General features: G+C 33.0%; 1 protein-coding gene across 3 annotated transcripts in view; it reads right to left on the reverse strand.

The window, feature by feature from the left end:
• Positions 1-4,022: 4,022 nt before the first annotated feature.
• The window catches only part of LOC126735427 (alpha-actinin, sarcomeric), a 94,474-nt gene continuing 82,639 nt past the window's right edge, over positions 4,023-15,857 (reverse strand). For all 3 annotated transcript variants that reach the window (XM_050439408.1, XM_050439407.1, XM_050439409.1), the window contains 4 exons: positions 11,793-12,024; positions 11,559-11,737; positions 11,246-11,475; positions 4,023-5,099 (listed from right to left, as the gene is read on the reverse strand). In XM_050439408.1, the coding sequence (XP_050295365.1) occupies positions 4,941-5,099; positions 11,246-11,475; positions 11,559-11,737; positions 11,793-12,024 (800 nt within the window). In that variant the 3' untranslated portion in view covers positions 4,023-4,940. The remainder of the gene's footprint in view (positions 5,100-11,245; positions 11,476-11,558; positions 11,738-11,792; positions 12,025-15,857) is intronic.

Below are 15,857 nucleotides of genomic sequence, written 5' to 3' on the forward strand. Positions count from 1 at the left end.
GCGTTAAAAGTTTGTTTGGCTAGTATTTCTTTAGGAAATAAGCACCATGAGTACAATTGATAATGATTTTGGGAATAGTGAGGATCCAACAAAACAATTAGGTACAAAAAAGAAAAAATCGATACAGAAAAGCCGTACAAGAGATGCTACTAAGATAATGAAGCTTCAGTCGCATATCACTGATCCTTGTTATTGCATACAATTCATGCTAATAAAATAAAAATAAAATTCTTTAATAAAATAGCTGCAAATGAAAAAATGAACATCGTGCAAAACTTCAATTTGATGAAAAGTTGGAATGACCAAACTGCTTATTTAACAGGCTTAATTTCTCTTTGTTCAGTGGCTCTTCGCCGACCTCGATTAGCAGTAGATGAGAGTTTTAAAACCTCAACGTTTTATTACAAAGTTCGTGATAATGTAACTGTTGAAGAGTAAGTTTGTAAAATGCGTTTATTTCTCTACGTGGGTTAACACGATATAGAATAGAAACCATCCAAAAGAGTCTTCAGTGTACTGGAATTGCACCAATAGATAAACGCGACAGTTATTTAAATAGAATACACAAACTAAGCGCTAACAAGGCAATATCAAGCCATTACAGTGTCAATAAAACCAAGTGAATATATCTGCAGATTTAAATGTGAAAAAAATGTGTGGGATGTTTAAAGACAAATTTTCTTGAGTTAAATCTAGTTATGAAACTTACCGCTTCGTATTTTGCGACAACATATTCTTTGGAATCCTAGTAGTGATTCTTGTAGATTTTGCGACAAACTAAAAGTACTTCTAAAAAAGCAGAAATATTCTACTTCTGTAAGAAGAAAGCCAGATTGGACAATAAAAAAAACAGATACCGAAACGATATGTATGGATTTTGGAAGAAATTTGCCCATGCCTAATTTATCTACGAACTATATGTATTACAGCCTGTATTTATCTTTATTCTTATTCATGCTGCACAGTAGGCAAAAAAGTCGCGAAAGAAGTCTGTTCATTTTTATTTGATTACATTAACTCAGTTACCTGCTGAAACATTTGCATATATTCTGTCGTTTTGTGTTCTGGACAAAATAAGAACTATCCATTGTTCAAATTTTTACATTATTTAGTCCATCATTGCTCCAATAAGCTCGAGTCCATTTAAGTGACTTTCCCCATTTGCGAGCACTCTTACATACAGTAGAGCGTCGATTATCCGAAAGCCGGTCATCCGAAACGCCGGTTAACCGAAAGGAAACATGACGCCTTTTTCGGATATAAAGAACAAAAAAAGTACAAATGAAATAGAAACGTTTAATAGAAATGACTCAGAGAGCGACGCAAGGTACCATAATGATTCTGGCATTTCCCGTGTCTTCAATAAAAATACGAGCGGCCGGCAGAAGTACGGATCCGTCCAATCAGTTTGTTTCTTTGTTGTTGACTGACTTCAGTGTAATTTTAACGGTTCGTGCTGTTTTTTATTTGTGCTGTGTGACTCCTAGCAATGCCGAAACGTAAACGAGTTGTGCTTAGTCTTTCTGACAAACTTAAAATTTTGGAACCATTAAAAAAAGGGGCAAGTGGATCAAGTTTAGCTCGAGAGTTTGATGTTGGGAATTCAACGATAACTGACATTAAAAAAAAAACAGGGAATCTATCGCAAAGTTTGCTTGCGTGCTGGACAGTGAAGATGGAAGCTTGCATAGAAAAACAATGAAAATGGCAGAAAATAAAAAACCTAGACACTGTAGTTTACTCATGGTTCATCCAGATACGTGCTCAAGGTTAACCAATAAATGGTCCTCTGCGAAGACGTATTAGAAATGAACAAAAAGCTTGGGGGTAACAATGATTTTAAAGCATCGACTGGTTGGGTTAAAGATTCAAGTCTAGGCATGGAATTAAAGAGCTAGATATTCAAGGGGAAAAGCTGTCAACTTTGAACCTGCTGAAAAGTTCAAAGAAAGTTTTAAGAGTTTGCTTGTAAAGCAGTGTTATAAGGACAGTAACGTCTACAATGCAGACGAAAGTGGGTTATACTGGAAGAGAATGCCGACGAAATCCATTGTCTCTAAAAAAGAAATGGCAGCGCCTGGATTCAAAGCAAGCAAATCCCGCACAACAACTATGGTATGTGAAAACAATATGGGCACACATAGACTACCTTTGCTGATCATAGGAAAATCTAAGAATGCAAGATGCTTCAAAGGAATTAAAAAACTGCCGCTTATTTACAAAAACCAAAAAAAACTCTTGGATGGACACTCAAGTATTTGTCAAGTGGTATGACGTTGTATTCATTCCAGAGGTTAAAAAATATCAGATAGAAACTGGAGACACTGGAAATGTTTTATTAGTGATTGATAATGCTCCAAGTCATCCCTCAAATCTTTCACTTGAGAGAGAAGATGGAAAATTTAAGGTGACAGTTGGAACACCAAGACGAATGCGATTCTGTGCAGTTGCTGTCTTTAAAACGCCTAAGAGATTTGGCGGCTAAAAACGAGTCTCAAAACTTAAGCAGATAAATATTTTCGACTTTTTTTTAGATTAGTTTTGTACTATTATCACATCTAAGTCACTTAACTAAAAAATGTTTAGACATATGTATTTATGTACCGTATGTGCAATCCCTACTTTAATGTGTATGTGTCTATTCATAAGTACTGTACTCTAGTGTATCATTAAAAAGCATTACATACATAATATGTATTCCTAATCCAATGACGTGTTTTATTACCCTACCCTAAACAAAGAACTGGAATTTCGCAAATGTTCGTTTATTCGAACACCCTCTGCATCAATTGTTTCGGATAATCGGCGCTCTACTGTATAAGTATATAGGGGATTTTAAATGGAAAGTTTCGGGCGGAAACACTACTGATTGATTGCAACATATAGAGACGGCTCGTTTAAAGCCCACACCATTCCGAGTCGAAGAAGTTGACCGATATTTGATTAGGAACTGGACAGAATTTTTATCTTCAATGTATGTAAAGAAATGTCCTTCCGCTACACGCCCAATACGGCAGTTAAAAGTTACTTAGGAACATCCTTGATTAGTTTATCATCGAGATACAATGGTTTTTGGAATTCGTCGGTCAGTTGTACCACCCACCAACAACCATTATTGGTTAGTAAGTTTAAATCTTTTGCAATTTAATACTATTGATATTTTTTCGTACAGATGATACGCTTTGGAAAAATACAAAGGCTCAGAAGTTAAAGCAGTTTTACTTCCCGGAGGGTAAACTGTTTTCTACTTTGAAGCACAAGTAGCGTAAAATTCTTGTCATTGCAAGTTATGGTAGTTTCTACTAAATTACAATTTTGTCTTCTTTTTTCCAGTTTATTTAACAATGCAGCAGATTTTTAAAAAAAGAATAACTTTTTTTTTCTTCGTTTTTGTAAAACTTTGAATATTTTTTAAATATTAGTAATATATTACGTTTCGTAAATTAAGAACAAAGTATAAACTTATAAACGAATAATCAATAATTACCTTAGAAGTAATTATTTACATATCTACTATAGTCTATATTCAATGAAAAACAATGAAAAACGTGTTGCAAGGTCAAGAATTAGTCAGTGACATAGCACCTTTTCCTCCTGTACTTATGGAGTTTTGTCACTTGACACATTGCGGTAGAGTACCAAATTAATATTTTGTCCTAAGGGTTATTAAAAAATTTGAAAAATATATTAGCTTTAAAATAATGTTAAATAAATAATCACTGCGTAAGTCCGAAAGATAGCGTAGCGTTTCATAACTTCAAATTCATTTTCTGGTAAAAATACAAAAACTGACTTACACGTTTCCCTTGTGCTCTTCATATAGTAGATAAACAATTTGTATAAAATCACTACAGATTTTTCTCGCCAACTGTAAAAGTATGTCGCTTTTAAAAATGTACGAAATTGGCAGCGGTTAGGAAGAGAGTCCTAACTCACGTCTCTAGAAATATTTGACAAGCCGGACTAAGCATTATTGTAGTAGTATTGAAATGTTTAAAAAACTAATCAAATAAAACAGTACATGTATATAATTGTATATTTATTTTATATTTAACGCTTAAAACAAAAAATATACGTATATGAGATGATAAAACATATAAATTATCTAAATAAAAACTAAAATTTCAAGACTCCGCGACGTTTTAAAAAATAAAGTTTATCAAAATAAATAATCTACTGAATAAAATGAACATAATAAAACATAATACAAATTAAATAGTTCACTCCACCGACTTAAAGTTTTAATAAACATCTCAAAATATAGTTTTAACTATGTAGGTATACATAATAAATATGATATTTATAACTCAGTTTTCATGCGGTCTTATAAGAGAATTAGAAGCTTACTGAATGTAAAAATCTTCCAAATGACTTAGTTTAAATGAAGAATTTCAGTTTTGGAAGATTACAAATTGCTTAAACATTTCCCAACTCATATTATATATAGAGCATTTAAAATTTATCTGTAATCCACCAAAACTCTTACATGATATTATAGTAGAACTAAGCATAATTTATAAAATGGGTTTAATTACAATGGCACTTTGACATTATATGACTATAAATACAGATATAATTATGCCTTATTAGTTTAGAGGTTTTAATATATCTTTCACTTCTTTACTTGGTTTTTACATTATTTTAAACAGTCTAGACAAAATGTTAATTCGCAATGTAACCTGTAGTAGGCCTACTCAAATATTTTTCACCTATGGCAAGAATTTTAATGCCACCTTCAAGCAAGCCTAAAGCATTTCTCTACCTTTTAGCTGTAGCTTTAAGGTATTCGAATAAAAAAATAAATAATAAATAATATAAATAAGTAAACACTAATGAATTGTACAATGGGGATCAAAGGCAATATAATAGTGACAGTGATAAATTTTACGGTACCACTTAAATATAGGGAAGATGAATACGATTTGAAAGAATGATATGTTTTACAAGTCGGATTCCCCATAGAGCGCCGTCGAGAAGGACATGTAGTCTAATGCTCCTGGTACACCTCCGGGTCCCTTAAATGGTGGCATCCTTTGAATACAATATTCGGCTTGGTCTGGGGGCAATTCTCTTCTCAGTTCATCAGGTAAGATGTAGGGCTGAAAGAGAAAAAATATTAACTATCGAAAAATATATGTTTTTTTATTAATAAATAATTTTTCGTGACCTCAGTTTCTAAGTTTGTTTAATTTTTTTTTGTTGAATATAGATCAAACATACAAGGTGTTCATTTGAAAACTTCCCATCACGGATTGATCAAAAACCACTGTTTAAAAAAAAACGCCAAAATACGTCAAAAGGTTTGTCAAGGGGGACAACTTTCTAACCTAAAATTACTTCACCCCTTTCATCCTATGCCCTCCAGGGTCATCCCCTTAAAAATTTTAAATGGCAAGGGGTATCGATAATAGCTTGTTTAAAAGGTCTTTCGAAGTATTTTATTTTGACGTTTGATTTTATTTAAATCGGTCGATTCATTTTCGAGAAAATTAGAAAAATCTTTGTTTATCTTAATTTGTTCAGATAGAAAACAAAAACATGAAAATATCAGTTTTTATTTCAATAAGTGTCCAAAATGTTACCCGTTAGGGTTTGCCAAATCTACAATTCGTTTATAATTTAAAACGAAAACTACCAACATAAACAGCAATTCCGAAGATTAGACGTGGAAAAAACTAAATAACAACTTGAATTTTTTTTCCGCATTCTTTTCATCAACACAGATATCCTGGGCGAACTGTATTTATTGTTATAACTGCTTAGTTATTTATAGTTGCTAAGGAAAATAAAGAATTTATTTTGCCGTCAGTTACATTTGTGACAGTCTTGGAATAGTGAAAATTTATTTGTTGAATTGAAGATTTTACTTCCAAAATGGTTTACACACTAGCCGAAAGAGTGGAAATTATTCTAATTTATGGTGCCCAAAATCGCCAGACATCCGGAGAAGATAACTTCGCATAGGTATGTTTTGGACCTTGTTACTAAGTTTACTGAAACTGGATCTGTTGCAAATAAAAAATGTGATCATCGGCGAATTTTGGATGAAGCCGCTCAAGTTGAAGGTTTGGGTCATTTTGGAATAAATCCTAATACTTCATTACGCAAAATTGTTGCTGCCACTGGTATTTCATTGTATCTGTTCACACAGTTACCAAACTTCATAAATTTCATCCATTCAAAATAAAAATATTGCAAGAGTTAACCGAAGACGATTTCGATAGGCAAGTTGAGTTTTGTGAAAAAATGACTGAAGAGATTAATGATAATACTATTCATGTAAAGAATATCTGCTTCAGCGATGAATGCACATTTTATCTAAATAGATTTGTTAATAAGCATAACTGTAGATATTGGAGCAATGAAAATCCTCATGCATTTGTAGAAGAGCATACCCAGTACCCTCAAAAAATTAATGTATGGGCAGGCATTTTAGGAACTAAAGTGATTGGGCCATTATTTATTAACGGAAATTTAAATGGAGACATTTATTTGGATATGTTGGAAAATACCATCAATCCGCTAATCACTGAATCCATTGAAAACCAAATCGATGATGATGGAAACCCTATACTTGATGAGGCTGAAATATATTTCCAGCATGACGGCGCGGCGCTCCTCCTCACTATGTTCTTCCCGTTCGGCAATGGCTAGACGACGAGTTTCCAAATAAATGGATAGGGCGAAGGAGGCCTATAGAATGGCCTGCTAGATCTCCTGATATAACTCCGTTAGACTTTTTTCTATGGGGACATTTGAAATCCATTGGGTTTACTTCCCAACCTTGATCCTGTTTGGATGAACTTCGTCAATGCATCATCGACAGCTGCCATGATATCCCACATGTTTTTGAAAATGTCCGTCAGGAATTTGAACATCGCCTATATCATTGTTTGGCCAAAAACGGGCAACATTTTGAACACTTATTGAAATAAAAACTGATATTTTCATGTTTTTTGTTTTCTATCTGAACAAATTAAGATAAACAAAAATTTTTCTAATTTATTCGAAAACGAATCCACCCATTTAAAAAAATCAAACGTCAAAATAAAAGACTTCGAAAGACCTTTTAAGCAAGCTATTACTCGATACCCCTTGCCATTTAAAATTTTTAAGGGGATGACCCTGGGAGGCAATGGGTAAAAGGGGGTGAAGTAATTTTAGGTTAGAAAATTGTTCCCCTTGACAAACCTTTTGACGTATTTCGGCTTTGTTTTTTAAACAGTGGTTTTCGATAAATCCGTGGTGGGAAGTTTTCAAATGAACACCCTGTATAAAAAACTGCATGTAGTAAATGCGATGGTGCTGAATATCCGTCGAAATATTTAGAGCTAGAATTTCGGAACATAAGAGAAGTACAAAACCTCATGTACTTATTAACAGTAATTCAAAAACTGCTCTTGTTGAGCACTTTAAAGTTCCAATATGCATTTGATTTTGAAAAAACAGAAATTCTATCTAGGCAGCAAACTTTTAAAAAGAACCTCTTGAGTGAAATGATTGAAATTTAAAAACACCCAAGTAGCATTAATATAAGACAGGACGTTGACCATCTAAGTGATGCTTAGAGAGACCCAAAACTATGTGGCTCCCCAGGTTATTCTTCAAAATTAAAAAAAAAAATTTCAATGTTTTGTTCTTTTTCTCTATAAAGAATTGAAAGGAAGATTAGCTCCTTGAAAGACGATAGATACTTATAACAAAAAAAAATTTAGACCACGGAAAAACCTATAAATTCTTGTATTGATTATGATATTACAGTTATTATTATTAACGAGGACGATCTACAATATATGCAAGTGTACATATAGTTTTTCATTCTAATAGAATGTTCTTTATGTAATCTATTGTAAGCTTTTGCTTTTAAATTTGGAATATTTAGAATTTTGTGTTTGTTGTGATTTGGTTATTACGATACCAATTCTTCAAATTAATTAATTTTATTCAATGTGATTTTAATTGTATAAAATTGGTTAATGATTTTATTTACGTTTTTGGTGTATCTTTTAGTCCTGAAGATGATGTTATAGAGATCGAAACGTCAACAGAATATATATTTGACCGTCTGAAGTAGTTTTTTTTATTAATAACGTAAAAAAAGATAGTATTCCAGGTTTTGGTAAATTATTAGTAAAAAATGGGTTGTATTAGAACATATAATAATGCCGCATATCTGACTAAAGTCGATGATAGTTTTGCGTGTGAAACTTTAAAGTAAGACTTAAGAAATGCAAGGGGTTACTATTAGAAATTCTCTGAATCTGTTAACTTATTTGCTGGTGTCCATGATAGTATTGCAAACTGTATACTTGGTTAATAAGCCTCTATTTCTGCGTTTGTATTTATTTTCAGGCTCGATTAATTCTCTTCTTCTTTTTCTGGTCCCACATGCATCCTGCATATTGGGGATCTTTCGCACATTCCTCAAATGATTGTAAGGGTGTTGTTTTCTGCTCGACAAAATATGGTTGCCATATTTGGCAGTTCGCTCCAATTCCTCATATTTCGAAAACATTAATTCCCTACCTATTCGAAAAAATATTTTATCATATAAAACCAGACTTACACATTTCTATCATCAGTGATCAAATCTTATAAAATACTTCTCTTTACTTTTTAAATGTCATTTGAAAATACGTCTGGTAGGTAGTAAACTTGACATGGAATTTTTATGTAGAAATCACTTTGCTTCATTTTTGTAAACAACCGTTTTATATGCCCGCATAAAAAAAACATAACGGCGTTAAGTCTGGTGATGTAGCAGGCTATTCTATCGGTCCCCTTCTGCCAATCCATTGGTTAGGGAATTTTCGAAAGAATTTTGTTCACATTTTCGAGAACACTAGTACAAACATTATTTTTTTGGGCCCACTATGTAGCACCCTCTCTAAAAATGTGGGGATTCTTGTCACTCCAGTATCGACAATTCTGTTTATTGACATGGCCATTTAGGAAAAAGGTACATTCATCACTGAAGCAAATGTTGGTTACCAAAATGTTACTAGTGTCTATTAAGTTGGACATGGTTTCGCAAAACTCTATTCTCCTATCATAATCATCCTATCCATTGATAAACACTTTCAGTAATAAATGCACCTGTTCTCTTTATCGTCATGTCAAAAAACGGGAAGTCCATAGGTTAGTAAAATGGTGTATTGATTTATTAAGACAATTCACTAACCTAAAAAAACATGTTCCAATACAAAATCTTAGCTTTACCGTAATTAAAACACTTACAGGAATAATGTCTAATAATAAGTAATTGACAATGTTTAAATAACCCTAACGTGGCAACGCACAACTCAAATTTGAAAAATAAGGTGCCACAATGTAGATAATAAAAAGTTCTTTCAAATGAGGTATCATTTGTCATTTAAGATTTTCAAAGGTTGTGGCGGGTAGGGACTTTAAAAAGGCAAAGTGATTTCTACATAGAAATTGTTCCCCTTTGATAATAAAATTGACGTGTCCTAGCGATTTTATAAAAACCAACCCGTTTCGAGGTAATAGGGGTTGGAAGTTTTCAAATTGACACCCTGTATTCCTAAGCAATAAACGTGTCATTGCATATTGTAAACGATAGTTTGGCAAAACAAAACAATTTAAGTTTATGTATATATATTTATTTATTTATTTATTATAAAATGCATATATTTTATTAGAAACATGAAAAATTAACAATTTTTGAAGAAAAAATGGTACGCGAATAATTTTTCTAAAAACCTATTTTTGAAATGCCTATTTATTTTAGAGCAAATTTTGTTCCCAGACTTACTTTCATACGATGCACAGTTTTCGCTTAAATAAACTTTTTTCTTCAGTTCATTGGGACTGGTTTTAATATTTTGTTGAAATTTGGTTGGCACCCACTATGACTAGAAACGCTTTTTTTTTTGGTACAAAAAATTAATTTTCTACTTTTACCAGTGAGATTTGCGCAGGCCTCTATTGAGTATTCGAAAAAAGAACGATAAGCACATTAAATGCCCTCTTAAAGCCAATGAAATAAAAATTATTAGTAAGCTGGGTAACGAAAAAGTATCATAGTTTTTGACGCTGCTTTTCACATAGGCAATAAATGTTGATTATTAAATAAATATTATTAAAGTGGTCAAATTAGATATAAAATGGTAAATTTTACAGTCAAGCTGACATGTATTTCACTTGTCGAGCTTGCAGGCGCAAACGCATACGAAGCCAGGTCGTTATACCAAGGGCGGTATACAATAAAAATACGCATTATACATTAAAAGTAGACCACAGTGCTAAAGGAATTTTACATGAAATTCAGGAAAATCGTGACAATATTTAATATTTCACATCAAGAAAGAACATGTGAAAAATTCTGATTGAAAATTTGTCACACCCATATCACATTCAAAGATTACCCTGGGTCATTAATTTCTGTAAGCAGCTGGAAAATCCTTTATTTGACAGGTACATTCTTTTTACTGATAGAGCTAATTTTTCTTAATAAGAAATTTTCATAATAACCATTTATGGGCAAATGAAAACCCTTACGCAATTGTTGAATCAAATTATTAAGGACAGTTATAATTAAATGTTTACGCTAGCATTAATAATGCTAGAACTCTTTGATAGCCCCATTTTACCTCTCAAGAAGACTTGATGGACAATCATATTTAGACTTTCTTGAAGATCTGCCCCCAATTCTTGAAGGCCTTAATCTTTTAGTGGGTGAATTTAAATCACGCCTCTCGAAATAGGTGGATACGTCGCGGAGGAACACAGTCATGGCTGACTAGAAGCTTAATGTACGCAGTGCCGATTCAAACCGAAAAAGAGTTACGAAATCAGATAATCGTGTGCTGCTAAACCATAAGAAAGACCCCAAGAATCTTTGAAAAAGTGCGTTAGTATGTTCGTTTTTCCTTGCCAAAAAAAAAAAAAAAACAATTATAAAAATATATTTAAGAAAGAAATATCAGATATTTATATATATATATTTAAGAAAGAAATATCAGATTTTGATAAAAAAATAAACAGCCTAATATAAAATATTATGAAAAAAAAATCTAAATAATCCGAAAACTAAGAGGTTTAGGACAATGTTGATATAAAATTTTATCCTTAAAATCACCCGAAAATTCACACTTTGTATTATCAGCAGTAAATTAATTAACAGGCTGTAAAAACAGTTTGTTTTTATTACTGTTACTCGTATTATTAAAATACTCATAGTTCCGCGTCAAGCAACAAAAGATAAAAAAAAAACTCGTCTTACCTTGTCAGCAGCAAGAATACGGAAGCTATCAATGACTTGTTCGGCCGTATCGGTATCGGTGCTTTCCCTAGTCATGAAGTCTAAGAAAGCATCAAAGTGAACATATCCGGAGTTATTAGGATCCACAACGGCCAAAATTCGCTGGAAGTCAATATCACCTTGCCTATCCTTTCCGATCGAGTAGCCCAGAGAAACTAAGCAAGATTTGAATTCATCGGGTGCAAGTCGTCCTAAAAATATTATGTATGAAAATCATCAATTCTTATAATATAAATTAAATTCAATTTATTCATATAAATTCGTAAAAAAATACCTGTTCTGTTCTTGTCAAAGTGGTTAAATGATGACCTAAATTCGTTAAGTTGTTCTTGAGTAATTCCCTTAGAATCCCTAGTTAAAATTTGATTCTCTACTTCGTTGATGTTGCGGTTTATAGATGTTAGCAGCTGTTCCCAGCCTACACGCAGTGTTTCCATGGTATATTGTGTGTATCTAAAAAAACATATTCATTACACTGAAATAAACATCGTTTAAAATATTTTATTACCTGTTCTCGAAAATCATGCTTTCTTGTACGGCTTGGTGGATCTTTTCGAGTTCTTCAATATGCGGCTTGTACGCGTACACTCCCTGTTCATATTCCTTTAACCTATGCAGCTGATCTTCTAGAGTACCATGCAGACCCATACCAATAGCTGTGACAGCGTCAAGTTGACGTTCGATCCATGGACCAACAGCGTTAGCTTTTTCAGCAAATTGTCTTCGGAGCATTTCATTGTCTAATGGCACGTGTTAGGAAAATATCTTTTTGCAACATATTCTTCAGTTTGGTAGGTTAATAGACCTCACTCAAGGATAGACTCAACATTTTTACTTTTAACAAAGTTATACACACACACATATTCAGGGTTGCTGGTAATTCGATATATTTCTTTGGATATGTGATGGGGGAGGGAGTAAGAAGTAAACTGAACCCTAATATGCATTATGCAAAATTTGATAGTTTTTGAGATATTCAAATTTTTCTGGTTTTCTCCAAAAGGTAGACCTTAATGGTTTAAAAGTCAATTTCCAGAAAATCTGCTGTACATATTTTTAAACTTTTAAGCAAAATATATGTCCAACACTATGGTGTTACATTTGCAATGATAAAAATTCGGAAATAGTTATAACCATAAGTAAATTATTGCAAATCATATTGCGAAGTGTAAGTTTTTTAATGTTAAAATAAAATATTACACTTTCTGGTCGTTATTTTTCGAAAAATATTTGGGTTGTATTTATCAACACTTTCTTGAAACTTACTTATTACTTATGCTAGCTCACAGCCTATAAATGCTTCCAAGACTGCTTGACATTGTTTTGATAGGTGAGTTATATAATAATAATAAACAGCATTTATTTACATAATTTAGAAAATAAAGCAATGAAAATTTAATAAATTGAGTGGCGAGGTCTTAAAGCTACTCTTAAACTTAATCACTCATAGAGAAAAGTTTTTAAAAAAGCATAATAAGGATATAACCTAGAAATATAATTAAATCAAAATAAATAAGTTACAATATAGCAGACCCAGGGATAAATATTATCAAGGTAAGAATGTTGAAAAATTATTACCATATGAAAATTAAATAGTAGAAAACGTCTAAACAAAATAAATATTAAAACATAAAAAATAAAAAATTGATTAACGAAATAATAATAAAATATCTACGATCATATTGATTTGTGCAGTATAATTGAGTTTCTTACAAAACGCACTTTGAAAATTCTATTCAGTATCTACTTTACTCATTTTTGGCAACCATTTGATTTTTTATTTTTATTTTTAAAAATTAGATAGTCAATAGCAAAAGCTATAGAAAGTAGTTTTGATAGGAATTTCAAGCTTTTTTTTTCGTTGCTTCTAGTAGATGTTGGACTATGGCCACGTTTACTAACGCATCCGTAAAACCTAGAAATGTTGAGGCTAGCGCTCCTCGCGGATATCAAACAGCAGTCAAAGCAGTTGGGGAAGATATGCTAAGACATTTCGCAGATGATCCAACCACATCCACTACTACCATTGCGAGGCAAACAGGAGCATCGCAATGGAAAGACTGGTTTATATAACACCAAATGAGATTTTTAACAAACATTTTGTGGACGGACGAATCAAAATTTAGTTATGAGGGCATTACAAATTTTTATAACCTGCGAAAAAAACCCACGTTTAACAAGAGAACTAATTTTTAAAGAAATTTTTCTGTAAATATCTGGATGGGACTTATTGGCCGTGATGTAATAGGACCATATTTTTTCTCAGACCATTTAAACAGTGATATATACAAACATTTTTTCAAATTGTTGGATTGGTAGGTCAGGTCCAATACTTTGGCCAGCACGACCTTGCCCTGACTTAACCCCCTGTGATTATAGCATACGGAGTGCAATGAAAGCACTGGTTTATGCAACCCCGGTAAATACCCGGGAAGATCTTATCCAAAGCATAACCAACGTTGCACAGGAGATGCGAAATAACATAACAAGAAAATTTTGACAAATGTAGCTCACATATTTTTCGAAAAATAATATTGCATTTACAATTTATTTAATTGCAAACGTAACACCATGATTTTGAGCATGTATTTTGCTGAAAAGTGTAGATTTTCTGAAAACTGACTTTTAAACCATTAAGGTACCTTTTGGAGAAACACAAAAAAATTTGAATATCTCAAAAACTATCAACTTTGCATAATGCATATTAGAGTTGAATGTATCGAATCCCCATTAACCCTGCATATTTGTACAATGGTACGAAATTAGCGAGTTTTATCAACATTAATTTTTATAGTTCCCTTTATCAATAATCTATTTTGGAGTTTCTTCTATCATCAAAGATGCCGCAGGCGAAGCCTTTGAGCGACACATAAACCACAACATATTGGTAGACGCAACTATAATTCTAAAATACTTTACAAAATTTGGCCGCTGGGCTTAGTAATATTCTACGACATCCTTACACGTTTCCAAAGGCGGCGTGTAACGACAACCGATCTGCTTATATTCTTAAGTTGATAGAAAAGTTGGAGGTGGAAACCCTCTTTAGAAACAAAAAGCTCCAATTAGTCCCAATTCAGTGGTTTCACACACTTAACAACATCCAGGGCTCCCAGATATAAAGCTCACACGAAAAGGGTAAAAGAACATTTAAGAACTCTAAAATCTGGAGCAAGAGAAACTAAGCACTCCCGCCCTATAATTGCCGAAAAAATATCAACTGCCCTTAAAGATATTACCCCTGGGAAAGCTCCAGGATTTGGTGGAATCCATTCATGAATTCCTCCTTAACTGTAGAAAATACGCAAAAACCTGGCTAGTTCGCTTCTTTACAAACATAATCCAAACAAGTGAAATCCATCCAGAATTCAAGCTATTTGGAGTTATGTAAAAATGTAAAAAGGTACTGTAGTAGGCCTGGGCTATGACTGCCTCGTCGTGGATTGAAAATCTTGTGTTGGCGATTCCTTAAAACACCTGAGCTTCTGGCATTTTAATTTTTTTCGATGTAGAAAAGTGGAAACCAACCCAACTCAATCCTTCTATAACTCAGTGCCTACAATAAGTAATTATTCTAGCATTTTCTAAGTTAGTGGATCTTAACAATTTATTAGAGATTCACTTTGGAGAAGATTATAAATTAAGGGAATCTGCAGTTCTTAAAGACCTTGCAGACAGCCATTGACATTGAACAAAACAGCCATCTGAAATTTATAAGATCAGTTCTGCGAAACGTGAAAAATATTTTTTTTCTCGATAATAGCATTTATGCCCTCTTACCGGCATAGTCAGAAACCCTATAACAATTTCCAGCATTTTCTTTTGAACACTTATATAAACTCCTTTTTTTTCCTAAAGGATTTCATTGACGGGTTTTCATTTCTTCATTTTTTTGCAAAATACGTTCATTTACAATTGAAGCTTTAATTTGCCTAAAATATACACACCCCACAAAAATTATCGCATCAGTAGTATTTTAAGATATTTTTAATATTTTTTGGGACAATCTGTATATGTATCAACGAAAAAGTGTTATTCTAAAGTGAAAATTTAAATTTATTGTTAATAATGGATGTGCCTGAACGTTTAACAAGACATGTGACTAATGAAGAAGCCGCTAGAATCCGCTAGAATCATTGCGCTCATAGAAGATGGCCGCAATCAAAGATACGTCGCTCGGATAATGGGAGTTCAACAAAGCACCATATCCAGAGTTGTTAATCGCTACCAAGAAACAGGACAACTATCCAGACGACCCGGACAAGGCCGCAGAAGGGTAACTTCGGCAGTAGATGATCGTTACTTAAGGTTAACGACTTTAAGAATTAGGCATACCACCTCTAGAAGACTGCAAACAGATCTGTTGAAATAGGCTGAGAGAAGCAGGTTTACGAGCCAGAGTGCCAGCCAGAGGTCCACGTCTTACCAGACATCGAGTAGCAAGATTGCAATTTGCTAGAAAACACGCAAATTGGAATATTCAAGATTGGTCCAATATTTTATTCACGGATGAATCAAGATTTTGTCTATATTCATCAGATAGGCGTGTACCAGTATATAGGCGACGTGGTGA

Source organism: Anthonomus grandis, chromosome 4, assembly GCF_022605725.1.
Source record: "Anthonomus grandis grandis chromosome 4, icAntGran1.3, whole genome shotgun sequence".
Taxonomy (NCBI): domain Eukaryota; kingdom Metazoa; phylum Arthropoda; class Insecta; order Coleoptera; family Curculionidae; genus Anthonomus; species Anthonomus grandis.